The sequence below is a fragment of the Rana temporaria genome, chromosome 1 (assembly GCF_905171775.1).
Source record: "Rana temporaria chromosome 1, aRanTem1.1, whole genome shotgun sequence".
Lineage (NCBI taxonomy): Eukaryota > Metazoa > Chordata > Amphibia > Anura > Ranidae > Rana > Rana temporaria.
In genome coordinates this window covers 348101436-348116449 of record NC_053489.1, presented here as the reverse complement: position 1 = coordinate 348116449, position 15014 = coordinate 348101436, and the positions used below count along the sequence as shown (strand labels likewise).

At 43.7% G+C, this 15014-nt stretch overlaps 1 protein-coding gene and 1 pseudogene across 1 annotated transcript; one reads left to right on the top strand and one right to left on the bottom strand.

The window, feature by feature from the left end:
• Positions 1-268: 268 nt before the first annotated feature.
• TMEM271 (transmembrane protein 271) lies at positions 269-3154 on the bottom strand. The gene has a single exon (XM_040362355.1). The coding sequence runs from the start codon at positions 2577-2579 to the stop codon at positions 1704-1706; it is 876 nt and encodes a 291-aa protein (XP_040218289.1). The 5' UTR covers positions 2580-3154; the 3' UTR covers positions 269-1703.
• Positions 3155-5086: 1932 nt separating this feature from the next.
• Positions 5087-5261, top strand: LOC120925623 (annotated as a pseudogene).
• The last annotated feature ends 9753 nt before the right edge of the window (positions 5262-15014 follow it).

Genomic DNA, 15014 nt, shown 5'->3' with positions numbered 1-15014 from the left:
AAGAACTTGGGGAGAGAGATCAAAAAATTCGACATTCTTTATTTTTATTTTTTTAAATAGATAGCTTTTCAGAATCTCTCACGTGACAGCAAGAGTGATATCAGTTCATGTGTATTCAGAGTTATTGCACAACAGTAATGGGCAGAGACATATTTATTCTTTATTGAGAAGCCCCTATTCCCTAAAATGTTTATGTTACCCATCACATACTGGGTTACCCTAGAAAATAAAATATTGTATTGTTTGTTCAGAAAATGAGCCTTGTGGCTTTTTTTTTTGCAGTGAATCTTCACAATAATTAATATTATTATTTAGGATGAAAGACATGCAGCCTAAATTACTAAGAAGCACATATTTCTCATCCATTCATTTATTCTGATTGCAGGAATAAAAAATAAGTATGTTTAAGCTCTTATGAAAAGCCATTGAAGATGAAAATCTGGAAGAAACCTAGTAGCTGCATATATTTAAATACAAATGATAACCAGATGATGGTATCACAAATAGTTTTCTTGTGTCTGTGCGCCTTCACTCTTAAACTATCCATGCAGAATGCTTGATCTAAGTAGATGCTGAACTTTGGATAGCTGCCCATCATGCAATCTGCATTTCTCTAGACTTGTTTGTGAAAGTGTCATCTAAATCTCTGTGCTGCATGCTACGTTTATACACTTTGTATGATGTGATGTGAGACTACTCTGAGGAACTGTTAACTGACAGAGGGGCTGTTTCATTAATATCTGTGCTGAAGTGCTTGAAAACAGTTCCATCCTTACACCTGTGACTCCTACAAGTGTTTTGGGTCCTAGGTTCCAGCATTAATTCTGAGAAGAACAAACACCCTTCTTTGTAACAACATGTCTGATTGTTCAACCCACATAGCATGTGATCAGATGCCAAGCCAACAAAGACACGGACCTTTATTAACTCTGTTTGTGCTGCAAAGACATGAAATAGAGGCATCAGCACAAATTGCAGAACCTTTATCCCATCCAGCCTTGGGGCCCTGGTACCTCCGTGCAGCAGGACCATTACTAGCTCTGGGCCCTGTTTAGGGCCAGAGAAGCTCTTTGCATATTTTCTTTTCTTTCTTTGCCCATCAATCATACTTGAAACATTTGCTTTTTCATTTTTGAGCTTGAAACAAAATACACTATTTGATGATTCATTAATTCGGGCATAAATTGTGGAAGAATTGACATTACCAGAAGCATTTACTGATAAAATCTTGAGATTCGATAAAGATGAGTAATCTCATCAGACATGAAATAAAAAGCCTATTTATACTGACATAATAATTTTGTAGCTAGACATTGTAACCATGGCAATAGTGACGAATACCAAAATTGAGATGTACACTGGTATGACAAAATAAATGTGAAGAGGAGGAAAAACTGATTGATCTATACCATTTGCCACTAACTCCATACATATAAAATAAATTATTTTGGTTGGAGTCAGGCGAATACAGTGCATCCCTTGAGACCAGCAAATACACACACTCACACACATACAAACACACCAGTCAACATGGTTTAGCTTTCACCCCTTACCATACATTGGTTATGAACATTGTCTGTACAAAACCATTTAGATATATTGTGGTAGTCCTTGTAATATCTCCCTGTCCTATTTGCAGGCATCAGTGATTGTCAGTGCAGATCATGAAGCAGTATGGTCTCTGTACAGAAGTCTGGGTGATGTTATGTGGTGGTGGTGGTGGTGCTGCTGCACAGCTCAGTAGCAGGGTATATTTCATCATATGGAGGAGGCTGCTCATTAGGAAGAGGGTAACAATAAGGGTATGAAGAACTTAAATCAGGATCCATGGGTGAGTAACCAGGTAGCTCCAGAGACGGGTGACCCCCACAGTGCACTTCCACTCCTGCTTCATCAAAGAGGTGAAATACCCCAACGTTAATGTAGGACACACTTTGGAAGGGGAAGTCACCAGGAGAGAAATCATGCTCCTCATTTGAGAAGATGGAACCCCTATTTTGTCGCTGGTAGCGCCTTCCCCCATATCTCCTTCTTCTCCTCCGCCGCTGCTGGGAGGATTTGTAGTTTTTGACCAGCAACAGGTTGATAAGACCCAGTAGACATTCCAGGGAGTTAAAAATGGTAGATATGACCAAACCCCGCTGGTAATCCTTGAGCTTCTGACACTTTGTTGAACTGCTACCTGCGCCAGGTGTTGTTTGTTGCAGGCAAAAGTGTGAATACTTCCTTTCCACGAGTGAAACAGTGTCCCCATCTATCACTGCCCCAGCAAAGGCGCTCAACACACCCAACATGAACACCAATACTCCAAGGAGGAGGAAGTTCTGACTGCTGGGCTTACTCTCCCCTGCCGCATCATCGCGGCAGCAGATCAGGGCAGATCCCAAGAGGGAGAGACCCACTGATAGCAGCAAACCAGAGTAGAAGGCGCCGGCAGCCGTACCCAAACGAAATGGCTCACCCTTCAGCTCAGAGCCCAGAGAGAAGCACTTGAGGCCCACGGCGGCCGCACTTAGGGCGCAGGCAAGTAGAAAGCAGCTGGAGAGCGCAGCGCAGGCTCCCCGGACACCCCACTTCATCCTCCGCGCTGACCTCTCCTCTTTCAGCACCCCCTCCTCTCCTTCTCCTCTTCCTCCTCCTGTGCTCCGGCCGGCTCTCTTTCCTCATCCTCCTGTATCCTCCTCCCCAGCTGCCCTTTCCAGGAAGGAGGTGGTGGGGTCCGGGGAGGACATGCTTTAAGGAGAGAGCCTGTAGAGCTGCATGCACTAGGGCTTAGCCCAAGGATCCTGGCTTTCCGAGTCCAGTCAGCAGCAGCAGCAGTTGTAGTGGCATACAGCAGCACCGCTCTCTCTCACTGCACCTTCCCAGCCTCTGCACATTGCATTATCTCATTGCTCTTAGAAGAGGATTAAATATTGATGTGAGAGAGGGGGGAATACAGGCAATGTGCTGAGGAATAGACAAGAAAGCCTGTCAGACTTTACACCAGCCAGCTCTGCTGCACACCAGTCCGTTTTAGGCTAGGAGGAAAAAAACAATCACTTAGCAGTTGATGTCATAAAGCCCACACAGAGCTGGTTCCCTCCCCCAGAATTGCTATCTTTAACCTGCATATCTTCAAAGCAGGGAAGAGGTTAATGGTGCAAGAGACTAGTTGTATGAAGAGAAGCTGCTTGATTGTGCGGATACTGCATTGTGACAAAAGCACAGAAATAGTGGAACCGAATATGTCACTGGTAACCTTAAATCTCTGCCCATCAATGAAAGATTTCAAGAGTTAATTGCTATTTTCTTCCAAGGATCACATATACTTTTTCAATTAAATGCAGCAGTGAATCACGCTGAAACACATTCTGGCTAGCTCTTAAGTGGCTAGTAAATGTTTTGTATAGCATTGTGAACAATGGGTGTAACGAATTCTAGTGTATAGCACTGCAGCATGGAATGTTTATTCTGCTGCCCAAACTTTTTGTATTCCTGAGTGACTACATAATAATCTATTTTACTGAACACAGCCAGCATGCTAAGTTTACAGGCCTTAGGCACATTCTGTACTAGAATTGTGACACTTGCTGAATTCCTTGATGGTAATAAGGATTGTTACAATCCTTTGTAACAGAATAATACATGTTTGTAGTGTGTGTATGTATACTGTGTATATCTATCTATCTATCTAGATAGATATACATACATACATACATACACACACACACACAAGGTATATAAGATATCTATCTATCTATATACACAGTACTGTGCAAAAGTTTTAGGCAGGTGTGAAAAATGCTGTAAATTGAGAATGCTTTCAGAAATGTAAATGTTAATTGTTTTTTTTTTTTATTAATCAGCAAAATAGAAAGTAAATGAAAAGAGGAGAAATCCAAATCAAAACAATAGTTGATGTGACCACCCTTTGCTGCAAAACAGCATAAATTCCTCTAGGTACACTTACACACGGTTTTTAATGGGACTCGGCAGGTAGGTTGTTCCAAAGATCTTAGAGAACAAACCACTGATCTTCTGTGGATGTAGGCTGCCTTTAGAAACATCTGTATCTTCAGGTAATCCCAGTCAGATGTGATGCTGTTGGGATCAGAGCTATGGTGGGGGCCAAACCATCACTTCCAGGACTCCTTGTTCTTCTTTACGCTGATGATAGTTCTTAATGACATTGGCTGTATGCCTGGGGTCGTTCTCCTGCTGCAAAATACATTTAGGGCCTCCCTGATGTTATGAAATGATGGATAAGTATCGGTCCGTATTTCTCAGCATTAAGGACACCATTGATCATCTGCTGCATTCATTTTCTAAGGCTGACCACTACGTTTTACGATCTTGAAACTTTGCTTGCTTCTTTGTGCCTCTTCAAAAGAGCTTGAAACCCCAGTCTGCTTTGAAATCTTTGCCTGGGTGAGCCCTTGCTGATGCAGTATAACTGTCTTGTTGCTATGCTTAGTCTTGCCATGGTGTATGACCTATGACATGAAACTGTCTTCCACAACCTCACCATAGCAGAGTTTGGATGTTCCTCACCTAGTTTTAAGCCTCCTACACAGCTGTTGCTGTTCCATTTAATAAATTAGTGTTGTAACCTACATGTGTAGTTGATGACCATGAGCACCTGTTTGGTATAATTGGTTAATCATACACCTGACTCTATCCTAAAAAATCCCTGACTTTGACGCCACAAATGTCTGTCATGCCAAATAATTTTTCTAGTTGAACTCCTGTTGGGTTTTTATGCTATTGCACCATTACAGAGAGTGACCCTCTGCTTCCTACCCTACTCCAGACAGGAAGTGAGGGAAAATCTGCAACAGAAAGACATACACAAATGGAAGTCCTACAGGGAATCTAGCCTTCCTTTACTCTGCTAAAGAAAAGCATTTGTATACCCATATCTGGTGCTATCAGAGAGTTAACGTCCGTCCCCCCCAAACTAAGAAAACAAAAAGTTTTGGTTAGTAACAACTGTGAAATCTGTGTTTTCTGCTCAAATCGGGGAGGTTTCCTCTCACTATTCTGACTTCCTTCAGCTAGACAACAAGTTAGGAGAAAAAAGGAAAGGAGTCACAGACAGCAGCATAAAATATCATAGAGATTCCATCTATTTCCCACTCTTCTATTAAAAAAAAAAGTTCTCCCAGGGCGAGGCTCGGCCATTGCACTCCGGCTGTGCTGACCCCTGCGATTTCCCCAAATGCGGGAAACTCGACTGCATAATTTGTGGTAGTGGGGGACTGCGTTCGCGCTTTCCCCTGATAAAAAATAAATAAAAAATTCCCACTCTACTATATAATGTTTTGATTTCTGTTTCTGTCCTCATTAAGATTTCCTCTTACTTCCTGTTCTGCCTGACACTTGTCAAATAAGTTGTGAGAGGAGATCTCACCAATGGGGTAAAATCTGAACAGATGTTATCTGCAAAGACCTTTCAATTCCAAGTTCTCTGTAAAATGTGCTGAGATTCAGTTAGCTGATGATGAATTACCTCCTGAAACTAGACTTAAAGCGGTGGTTCACCCACACTAACAACATTTTAGCATTAAATTAGGCATAGTAGCGCGAGCTACAGTATGCCTGTATTGATTTTTTTAGCCCGGTACTCACTGTGCAATCCTATATAGAAGATTCCGACTCCCCGCGGGGAATGGGCGTTCATATCAAGAGGGAGGATGATTGACGGCCGGCTATGGCACGTCACGCTCCCCGAAGATAGCCGGAACAGGTCTCGGCTCTTCACGGCGCTATACGGCGCATGCGCGCAGGCGCCGTGAATCGCCAAGTTTTATTTCGGCTATTTCCGGAGAAGCGTGACGTGCCATAGCCGGCCGTCAATCATCCTCCCTCTTGATAGGAACGCCCATTCCCCGCGGGGAGTCGGAATCTTCTATATAGGATTGCACAGTGAGTACGGGGCTAAAAAAATCAATACAGGCATACTGTAGCTCGCGCTACTATGCCTAATTTAATGCTATTAAAAAAAAAAAATGTTATTAGGGTGAACCACCGCTTTAAATAGGAACCAAACCAGCATATCCTTTTCAACCAAGGAATATTCCATCTTTGTCTTTGTTTAATCTGCAGTTGCCATGGAGGGCTGATATAAGCATCCTAATAACTGTAACTGTTTTGGGTGAGCTTAGTTCCACTTTAAAGAATAACTAACCCCCCAGAAATGCTTACCTCTTCCAGTAATGTGGCAGGAACATCTTTTGCCGACAAGTGTCTTCTTCTCCCCAGCCACTTCCAGGTGGTAGATTTTCTGTCTCTTAATTGGCTGGTGGGGCATGCACATGGGAGTCAGTCATTCTGGTACAGCACATGTGCAGTTCAGCATACATTCGATAGAAGACTGGAAGCAGACAGAAAAGTGATTGTTATTGTAGTGCAATAAAGAACTGCCTGCTCATAATTTGTTACTACTTAAAGGGGTTGTAAAGGTAAAAAAAAAAATCCCTAAATAGCTTCCTTTACCTCATCCTTCGATTTTGCTTTTAAATGTCCTTATTTCTTCTGAGAAATCCTCACTTCCTGTTAAATTGTAAATTGTTTAAGAGTGCCCTCTAGTTGCAATATCTCATTAGAAGGAATAAAAAGGTATGACATGCAATCAACCAATTTGTATCATAAGGCTCCATTCACACTTGACGTTTCAGGAACACATGACAAAGTGCACAGAAAACGAGCTGCAACTACACACAGTAATGCAAGGCTTTCTCCCTGGTGTGGAGAAAGCCTCTTGAAGGGGGAGGGGGTGATCAGGAGTGTCAGGATGCCCACTAACACACAGCTCCTTTCTCTATCTGAAAAGTAGATAGCGTCCTGACCCTCCTGCTCGGCCCCTCCCCCTTAAGAGGCTTTCTCCACACCAGGGAGAAAGTGTCGCATTACTGTGTGTAGTTACAGACAGAAGAACAGAAAGTGAGGATTTTTCAGAAGAAATAAGGACATTTAAAAGCAAAATTGAAGGATGAGGTAAGTGAAGGAGGACTGCACTAAGGTAAAGGAAGCTATTTAGGGAAAACATTTTTTACCTTTACAACCCCTTTAAGTTTAGTTGTGCTTTATGAATAAGAATGATCCCTATGTTCTGCAATATTCTGGAAATAATAAAGACTTTGATGATTTTTGAATTTAAGTTTCACATTTTCAAAGCTTTTCAATGCTCCACCAGTATTTTTGCCTTGACAGTCAAACTATGTTTCCTGAAAGCATAGAACCTATTAAATAGCTTGTAGTCCCAATTTAAAGAAATATGGTGAACTATATATTTAAAAAAGTACACTAACTACACAACCTCTAAACTTACCATTAAATATAAAACATATGTCTCTCTTTTTTTTTTTTTTTATAAATACCAAATATGTCTAACATCTATATCAACAATTAATGGCACCGGAAGCATGACGTGCGTTGCAGCTTCTTTTGTGTGCACTTTGTCATGTGTTCCTGAAACGTCAAGTGTGAATGGAGCCTTATGATACAAATTGGTTGATTGCATGTCATGCCTTCTCATGAGATATTGCAACTAGAGGGCACTCTTAAACAATTAATTTCTATCTATGAGAGTTACCAAAGACTGTGCCTTAAAGTATTGGTTCTCAACCTCAGTCCTCAAGTACCCCCAACAGGCCATGTTTGCAGGTAATCTTGCACATGTGCTTTAAATCAGAGTCAATGACTTGGTATTTTGGACAGCTATCTTATCTAAGAGAAACTCCCAAAACATGGCCTGTTGGGGCTACAGTAAAACCTTGGTTTGAGAGTAACTTGGTTTGAGAGCGTTTTGCAAGACAAGTGTAGCGCCTATGGGCCAGATTCAGAGAAGAAGTACGCCAGAATATCTGCTGATACTCTGGCGTACTTTCAAATTTGCCGCGTCGTATCTTTAGTTTGAATTCTCAAACCAAGATACGACGGCTTCTGCCTTCGATCCGACAGGCGTACGGCTTCGTACGCCTTCGGATCATAGGTGTAATACTTCGGCGCCCGCTGGGTGGAGTTCACGTCGTTTTCCGCGTCGGGTATGCTAATTAGCTGTTTACGGCGATCCACAAAGGTACGCGCGTTCGTCGCATTCTCTTACGTCGTCGCTAGTCGGCTTTTCCCGGCGTAAAGTTACAGCTGCTATTTCTTGGCTTAAATCTAGCCATGTTAAAGTATGGCCGTCGTTCCCGCGTCGAATTCAAAAATTTTTTTTTTTACGTAAGTCGTCCGTGAATAGGAAAGGACGTAACGCACTTCGCTGTTCAAAAAATGACGTTGGTGCGACGTCATTTCGCGCAAAGCACGGCGGGAAATGCGCAGTACGTTCGTTGCGGGAACGCACCTAATTTAAATGATACACGCCCCATTTGAATTAGGCGGGCTTGCGCCGGACGGATTTATGCCACGCCGCCGCAAGTTTAGAGGCAAGTGCTTTGTCAAGCACTTGCCCGTAAAACTTACGGCGGTGTAACATAAATGTGCTACGTTACGCCGCCGCAATTCTATGTGAATCTGGCCCTATGTACCTTACAGTACTGGTGCTAGCTAAATTTCTGTGTAGATCAGAGTGTAGTTAAACTCTGATCCAGATTGTTAGTAGCAAAATGCGGTCTCTGTCTCAGCTTGGCTGTGCTGTGAGTCCATTCTGCTGTACTGGGGTGTTCTTCCAGCCCCGGTGCTGCAGGTGGCAGCAGTGGAGTCAAGGTTTGGGTGCTCTTCCCAGCAGCCAATGACGGGGGTTTGTCCTTGCTGTGCATGCTGGGAGGGGTATTTATAGGGCAGACGCCATTGGTTCTGGGTTCTTCTTCGTCCAGTGTGGCACCCACCTTTAGGGTGGCCATATCACGGCACCCCAGCATTATAGCCTGCCTGACCAGGACGTGCGTGCCACGCGGTGTTCCTGGTTCCGGGGCCATGCTGACCCGGAGCATCTGAACAGCGACGGGGATCCAGTGAGTGACTGGGTTCCCATTCTTGAAGATCCCAAGCTGTACTGCTATTCGGTGGGGAGTCAATCTGAGGAGCGCCATTGAGAGGCTGGCGGTCCAAAAGGGCCTGGATGAACCACTGGGAATTGTTGTAGAAATTTAATGAAGATGTATTTAATATGTATTGTCATAGTGTCACCCATTGTTGGTTCTCCCTCAGCCCGCTCTAGAGAGCTGACTGGGGCAGACAGACTGGTTGAGATACACTTCCTGATTTGGAGAAGGGTGTTTGTAGAGTGGGGGTGTCGGCCGGCGAAAGGGCCCCTGTGTCATGCACAGATATTCGCCTTCTGGGTGCGTCCGCTCTGCAAGCGCATTGTCAGTTTTAGCTGGTGTGCTCTCTCGGTGCCTGATCAACACTGTTTTGTGATGTGAGCATACACCTGCAAATAAGCTCAAACAACAAAAACAAGTTTGGCGCCAATAACAGGAGAGGTTGTTACGGGAATAAAATATAAAAAGTGGAAAATTAATCAATAATAGGCTACAATTCATAGAAGATTCTGCCACGGCATTGATGAGCAGCTATATGGTGTTGCACATCAGGAGTGATGTGAAAAATTGGTGAGCAAAACAGAAAAAACATATATCGAGCGCTAAATCAAAAAAACATTTGTGTCCAAACAATGGTAAAAGAATGTAATGTTTATTGCACTGAAACACTTTAAAAGATGCCAGAAGTCCTCCGTGATAAAGATAGTTCAAATCACCAGCTTAATCTGTGTGATGATGAAATAAACACAGTCAGACAGCCTTACAATGTGCTGCAAATAAGCTCCCCTCATCAGGAACTGTGTCAATTGGTTATTGTTGTATTACTGTATTGTCTTGTTATTGTATTATTGTTGTATTATTACTGTATCGTATTGTTATTATATTACTGTATCCCTGTCGGAAGGGTTTATCTTGTGCTGCCAAATCCATATATGGGCATTTGCTGTGTTGAGCCCACATGCTGTGACATCACTTCCTATGGTCACATGCTGTGATCGCCTCTAATCAGCTGTGGTCTGTGAAGTCTTGTGTGCTAATAAATAGACTCTGTGTGGGCGTCGCCAGGTGATGATGGCGACTTGAGAACAAGCTGGTGTGATGAATGGAAGGGAATGAATGGTGAGTGAAACATTTAGCTAAAGGATGGATTATTTCACTAAGACGAGGTGTGTTACTTTTAGACACGATATCTGTCTGTATGCTCTGCAAACAGCCAGATTTCTACGTCAGGATCAAGGTAGCCAGACACCGAGGGATTGATCACCTGTCGGTCTGTACCTGGGTGGCAAGTTGAAGGAGATCCAGACGTAACTCAATTAAGGAGGCATATCTCCAATTATTCAACCCAGAGGGGACCTGTGGCAGAGGTATCTTCTGAGGCTCTTTGAGAGGGGTCTGTGGTAGAGACTTTCTCCCAAGTTCAAGTTCACCAAGGAGGGTCTGTGGCAGAGACTTCATCCTGTAATTGTCCGAGTGATACTCCGGCTGCTAGGTCAGTGAGAGAGGCCTGTCCGGGTACACTAAACCCACTCTGGCGGGAGTGGTGAAAAGGAGTGTTACATTTGGGAGCAGGACTGTTTCCTATCATCACGCCTAAATCTGCTATTCTCCTATCTTCTTCAGCTTTACTTTCCTCACCACAAGTTTTACTGTTTTTACCCGGCTGGGTAATAAAGAGCACAGCAAAGAGCACATGTCTGGACATTCCTTTACTTCTACTACATGCAATACGCATCATTCACCCCTAGGAATTTCGGAGGAGCCTCAAGGTAACACACCGCCCAAAAATCCAGCAGCTCCTCCGGGGGTAATGCTACACAAGCAAAATGTTTTAATACATTTTGCCATGATATACAAGCAATGTCTTAAGAGTAGCGTCATGTCACAACTGAGTATAAAAAGAGAAGGGGGAGCCTCTAAGTGTAGCAATATGGTTACATTTAATGAAGGTACAACATTTAGCAACGTATTGCTACACTTATGCCGCGTACACACGGTTGTTTTTTGTCTTGTAAAAAAATGTTGTTTTTTCTCATGAAAAAAAATGACGTTTTTCAAACTTCATTTTAAAAAACGACGTTGCTTACACACCATCGTTTTTTCAAAATGCTCTAGCAAAAAGCGGTTACGTACAACACGTACGACGGCACTCTGTTCCATTCAAGCTCGCGTCATAACTTGCTTCTGAGCATGCGCGAGTTTAAAAACGTTGTTTTAAAGGTCGTTTTAGCCCACACACGATCATTTTTTATGACACAAAAAACGACATTTTGAAGAACGACATAAAAAATTGAAGCATGTTCGAATTTTTTTTGGTTGTTTTTTAGAAGACAAAAAACGACATAAAGCCCACACACGATCATTTTAAATTACGTTTTTTAAAACGTCGTTTTTTTTCATCACAAAAAACGACCGTGTGTACGTGGCATTAGAGGTGCCTCTCTTCTCTTTTATACCCTGTAAAAAAAATGCTTTGATATACAAGTGCTTTGGATTACAAGCCTGTTTATCGAACAAATTATGCTCGCAAACCAAGGTTTTACTGTACTTGAGGACTGAGGTTGAGAACCACTGCCTTAAAGGATAAGTTCCCCTTTTGTAGGTAAAAAAATGTGCATTTATTATATTTTGTTTTGGGAGACTGTAAAGCATTGCATCAGTGATCAGCAGATACCTGATGCCATGCAGGTCTCCTGCAGATCTGTCAGTCTATCTACCATGTACAAGCAAGCCGATACATTGTGATAGAAAGACTCTTTGAACTACCACAGCGATCACAGTGCCGTGGTAGTTTATTGAAAACTACAAGCCGACAGCTGCAAAGGCTGCCGGTTCTTGTAGTTTTCCATTCACAGAGGACTGTGAATGAGTGACGCGGCCAGAGCTGACAAGAACCCACCTCTTCCCCAGCCCAGGACTCCAGTGAGCACCAGTAAGGACTTTACAAGTTTTAAAATATGTTAATGTTTTAATTTTTCTTCTTGTTCTCCCCGTTCTTCACTTACAGATGTTACTTGAATAGAATTTTCACTTGCAATGTTTGGATTAGACCATCAATTGTTTAACCACCTCAATACAGGGCACTTTCACCCCCTTCCTGCCCAAGCCATTTTTTAGTTTTCAGCGCTGTCACAATTTACATTTTTATAATTTCTCCCCTACAAATAGAGCTTTCTTTTGGCGGTATTTGATCTCCTCTGCGGTTTTTATTTATTGCGCTATAAACAAAAGAAGAGTGACAAGTTTGAAAAAAACAAAATTGTTTTACTTTTTGCTAAAATAAATATCCAATTTTTTTTAAAAAACAATTTTTTTCCTCAGTTTAGGCCGATATGTACTGTTCTACATATTTTTGGTAAAAAAAATCGCAATAAGCGTATATTGATTGGTTTGCGCAAAAGTTATAGCGTCTACAAAATAGGGGATAGATTTATAGCATTTTTATTATTATATATTTTTTTACTAGTAATGGTGGCGATCTGCGATTTTTATCGTGACTGCAATATTGAGGCAGACATATAGGACACTTTTGACACTATTTTGGGACCATTCACATTTATACAGTGATCCATGGTATAAAAATGCATTGATTACTGCATAAATGTGACTGGCAGGGAAGGGGTTAACACTAGCGGGCGATCAAGGGGTTAAATATGTGTCCTAGTGAGTGATTCTAACTGTAGGGCGAGGGAGACCGATCAGTGTTTGTCTGTACACTATTGGTCTCCTCTCACCTGACAGGATGTGATCTGTGGTCCTGCCCCGTTACTGGGCAATCGTGGGTGCCCGGCGGGCATGGTGAGGCAGTGGATTGCGTCACACTGCACTGCGCTAAAAAAAAGTGCTGCATGTTGTACTTTTTTTCAGCACGCACTTCCACAATGCGGTGGTGTAAACTGGCCTGGTAAGGCACTAGGCATTTTGCCTTGTCTTAGGGTGGGACTGCACCAGAAGTTGTCTCCCACATAGTCCTACCACACCTGGTCTGAATGAGCCTGAAGACTTTTTGCCAAAAAGAATAGGTACTGTAGCAGGGCTCAAGTCCTGCGGGAACGCGTGGGAACGGAGTTCCTGCACTTTTTTCACAGCAGGAACTCAGTTCCCTTTGCAGGACTAGAGCAGCCGAGAGCAGCCGAGCCGTCTGAGCCAATCTTTCACTAAGCGGCGATGCCCAGCTCGAGTCACTGTCAGGGGCAGGCGAACCTTAGTAATCCTTTATGTTACTGGCCGCTTCCTGTATATGGATTCATTGGGTAGTGTGCCGCAATGTATATGGATTCATTGGGTACTGTGTGTCACGATCCTACGGGGTAAAATGACCGCACCAGCCAAGCAGACTCTGGCTGGAAAAAGCGCCCAGAGGCGATTCAGTTCGCATGAGTTGCGCTATACAAGTCATTCATTCATTCATTCATACGATGCCGCAATGTCTCCTGCGAGCTTTTGTCATTGTTCCCAGGAGACATTGCGAAGGTCTGCCGCGAGTTATCGCGGGATTTAGAAAGAACTTGCGGTTTAGTAATTATGCATATGAGCGTATAATTTTTTTTTTTGGAGTGGATCATGGGTGGGAGTTCCCACACTTTTTTCCCCAGGACTTGACCCCTGATAGGTAGCTTTACCACGTGACAAAATAAAGGACCTCACTCACCACTATTACACAAAATTGCAAGCCATCATTGATACTAAACGGGGTGATACATTATATTAAATCCTTCTCACCCACAACCTACTTATTCATTTTAGCTCTCAATTTCAGCTGTCACTGACAGCCGGGGTCCCCAGTGATGACTGGGAAAAAATCAGAGCAGTTCCTGATCAGGTGACCACTATGTCAGCTCTGACACAGTGATCATGATCACATGCAGGCTGGATGCCTCACTGAAAAAAATATAGCTCTTAGCCCAGGTTCACACAGACAGCTGAACTCGCACAATTTCATTCCCTCATTTCAGTTCTGACTTTGGGGGCAATTTCAGAGACCTTTCTGTACAGATGTCTATTAAAATCGCATCCAAAGTCGCCAAAAGTAGTACAGAAATGACTTTTGGGAATCAGTGCGGCGCCGCAAATGCACAGATTTGGCTTGCGATTTGACATGTCATGAACCAGGGCTAAACCTACAGATGAACACTGCGACGTCAGGACTATGGAGCGTGCCCACACGAGTGCCCCCATGGAATGCGGCTCTTTTTGGTGGCACTTGAGAAGAGGAGGAGCCAGGAGCGACGCCGGGGGACACCAGAAAAGGAGGATCGGGGCCACTCTGTGCAAAACCCTTGCACAGAGGAGGTAAGTATAACATGTTTAGCATTACCCCCGGAGGAGCTGCTGGTTGTTTTGGGTGGCACATTTACCTCATTGCTCTGGACCCCCCTATGTGAATTGGTAACGGGGTACATTGTACCCCTACCATTTCACAAAAAAAAGTGTTAAAAACCACAGGAGACAGTTTGGGACAAGTCCTTTATTAAAAATAAAAAATAAAAAAAAGGTTCCAACGATGTAATCCACTCTCGAGCGATACGAAAAAAAAAACCTGCTACGAACGATACCTCCTCATAGGAAGCGCCCAACCGATTGACGCTTTACCGGGTTGACAGCTCTTTTATAGTTGAGGGCGGGGCCACTTGTCACGTGCACGGATGACCCCACCCCTTCTCTGACGCAAGGAGAAAGCTTGGGGTTACCCAATGACGTGTACGGGTGACGTGTACGGGTGACCCTGCCCCCTCTTGCGCAACGCGGGTTTCCCGTGATGCCTCAGAGGAGGCAAGGTCACCCCCCGCCCCCTCTGACGCGTCACGGGAAACCTGCGTTGCGTAAGAGGGGACAGGGTCACCCATACACGTCATTGGGTAACCCCAAGCTTTCTTGCATCAGAGAGGGGGTGGGGTCACACGCGCACGTGACGTGTGGCCCTGCCCTCGGCTATAAAAGAGCTGTCAACCCGGCAGATCGTCATTCGGCCAGGTGCTTCCAGATTCCGATAAGCCCCCCCGCCCGCAGACCAGGCCCTTGTCCCCATCAACATTAGCATGT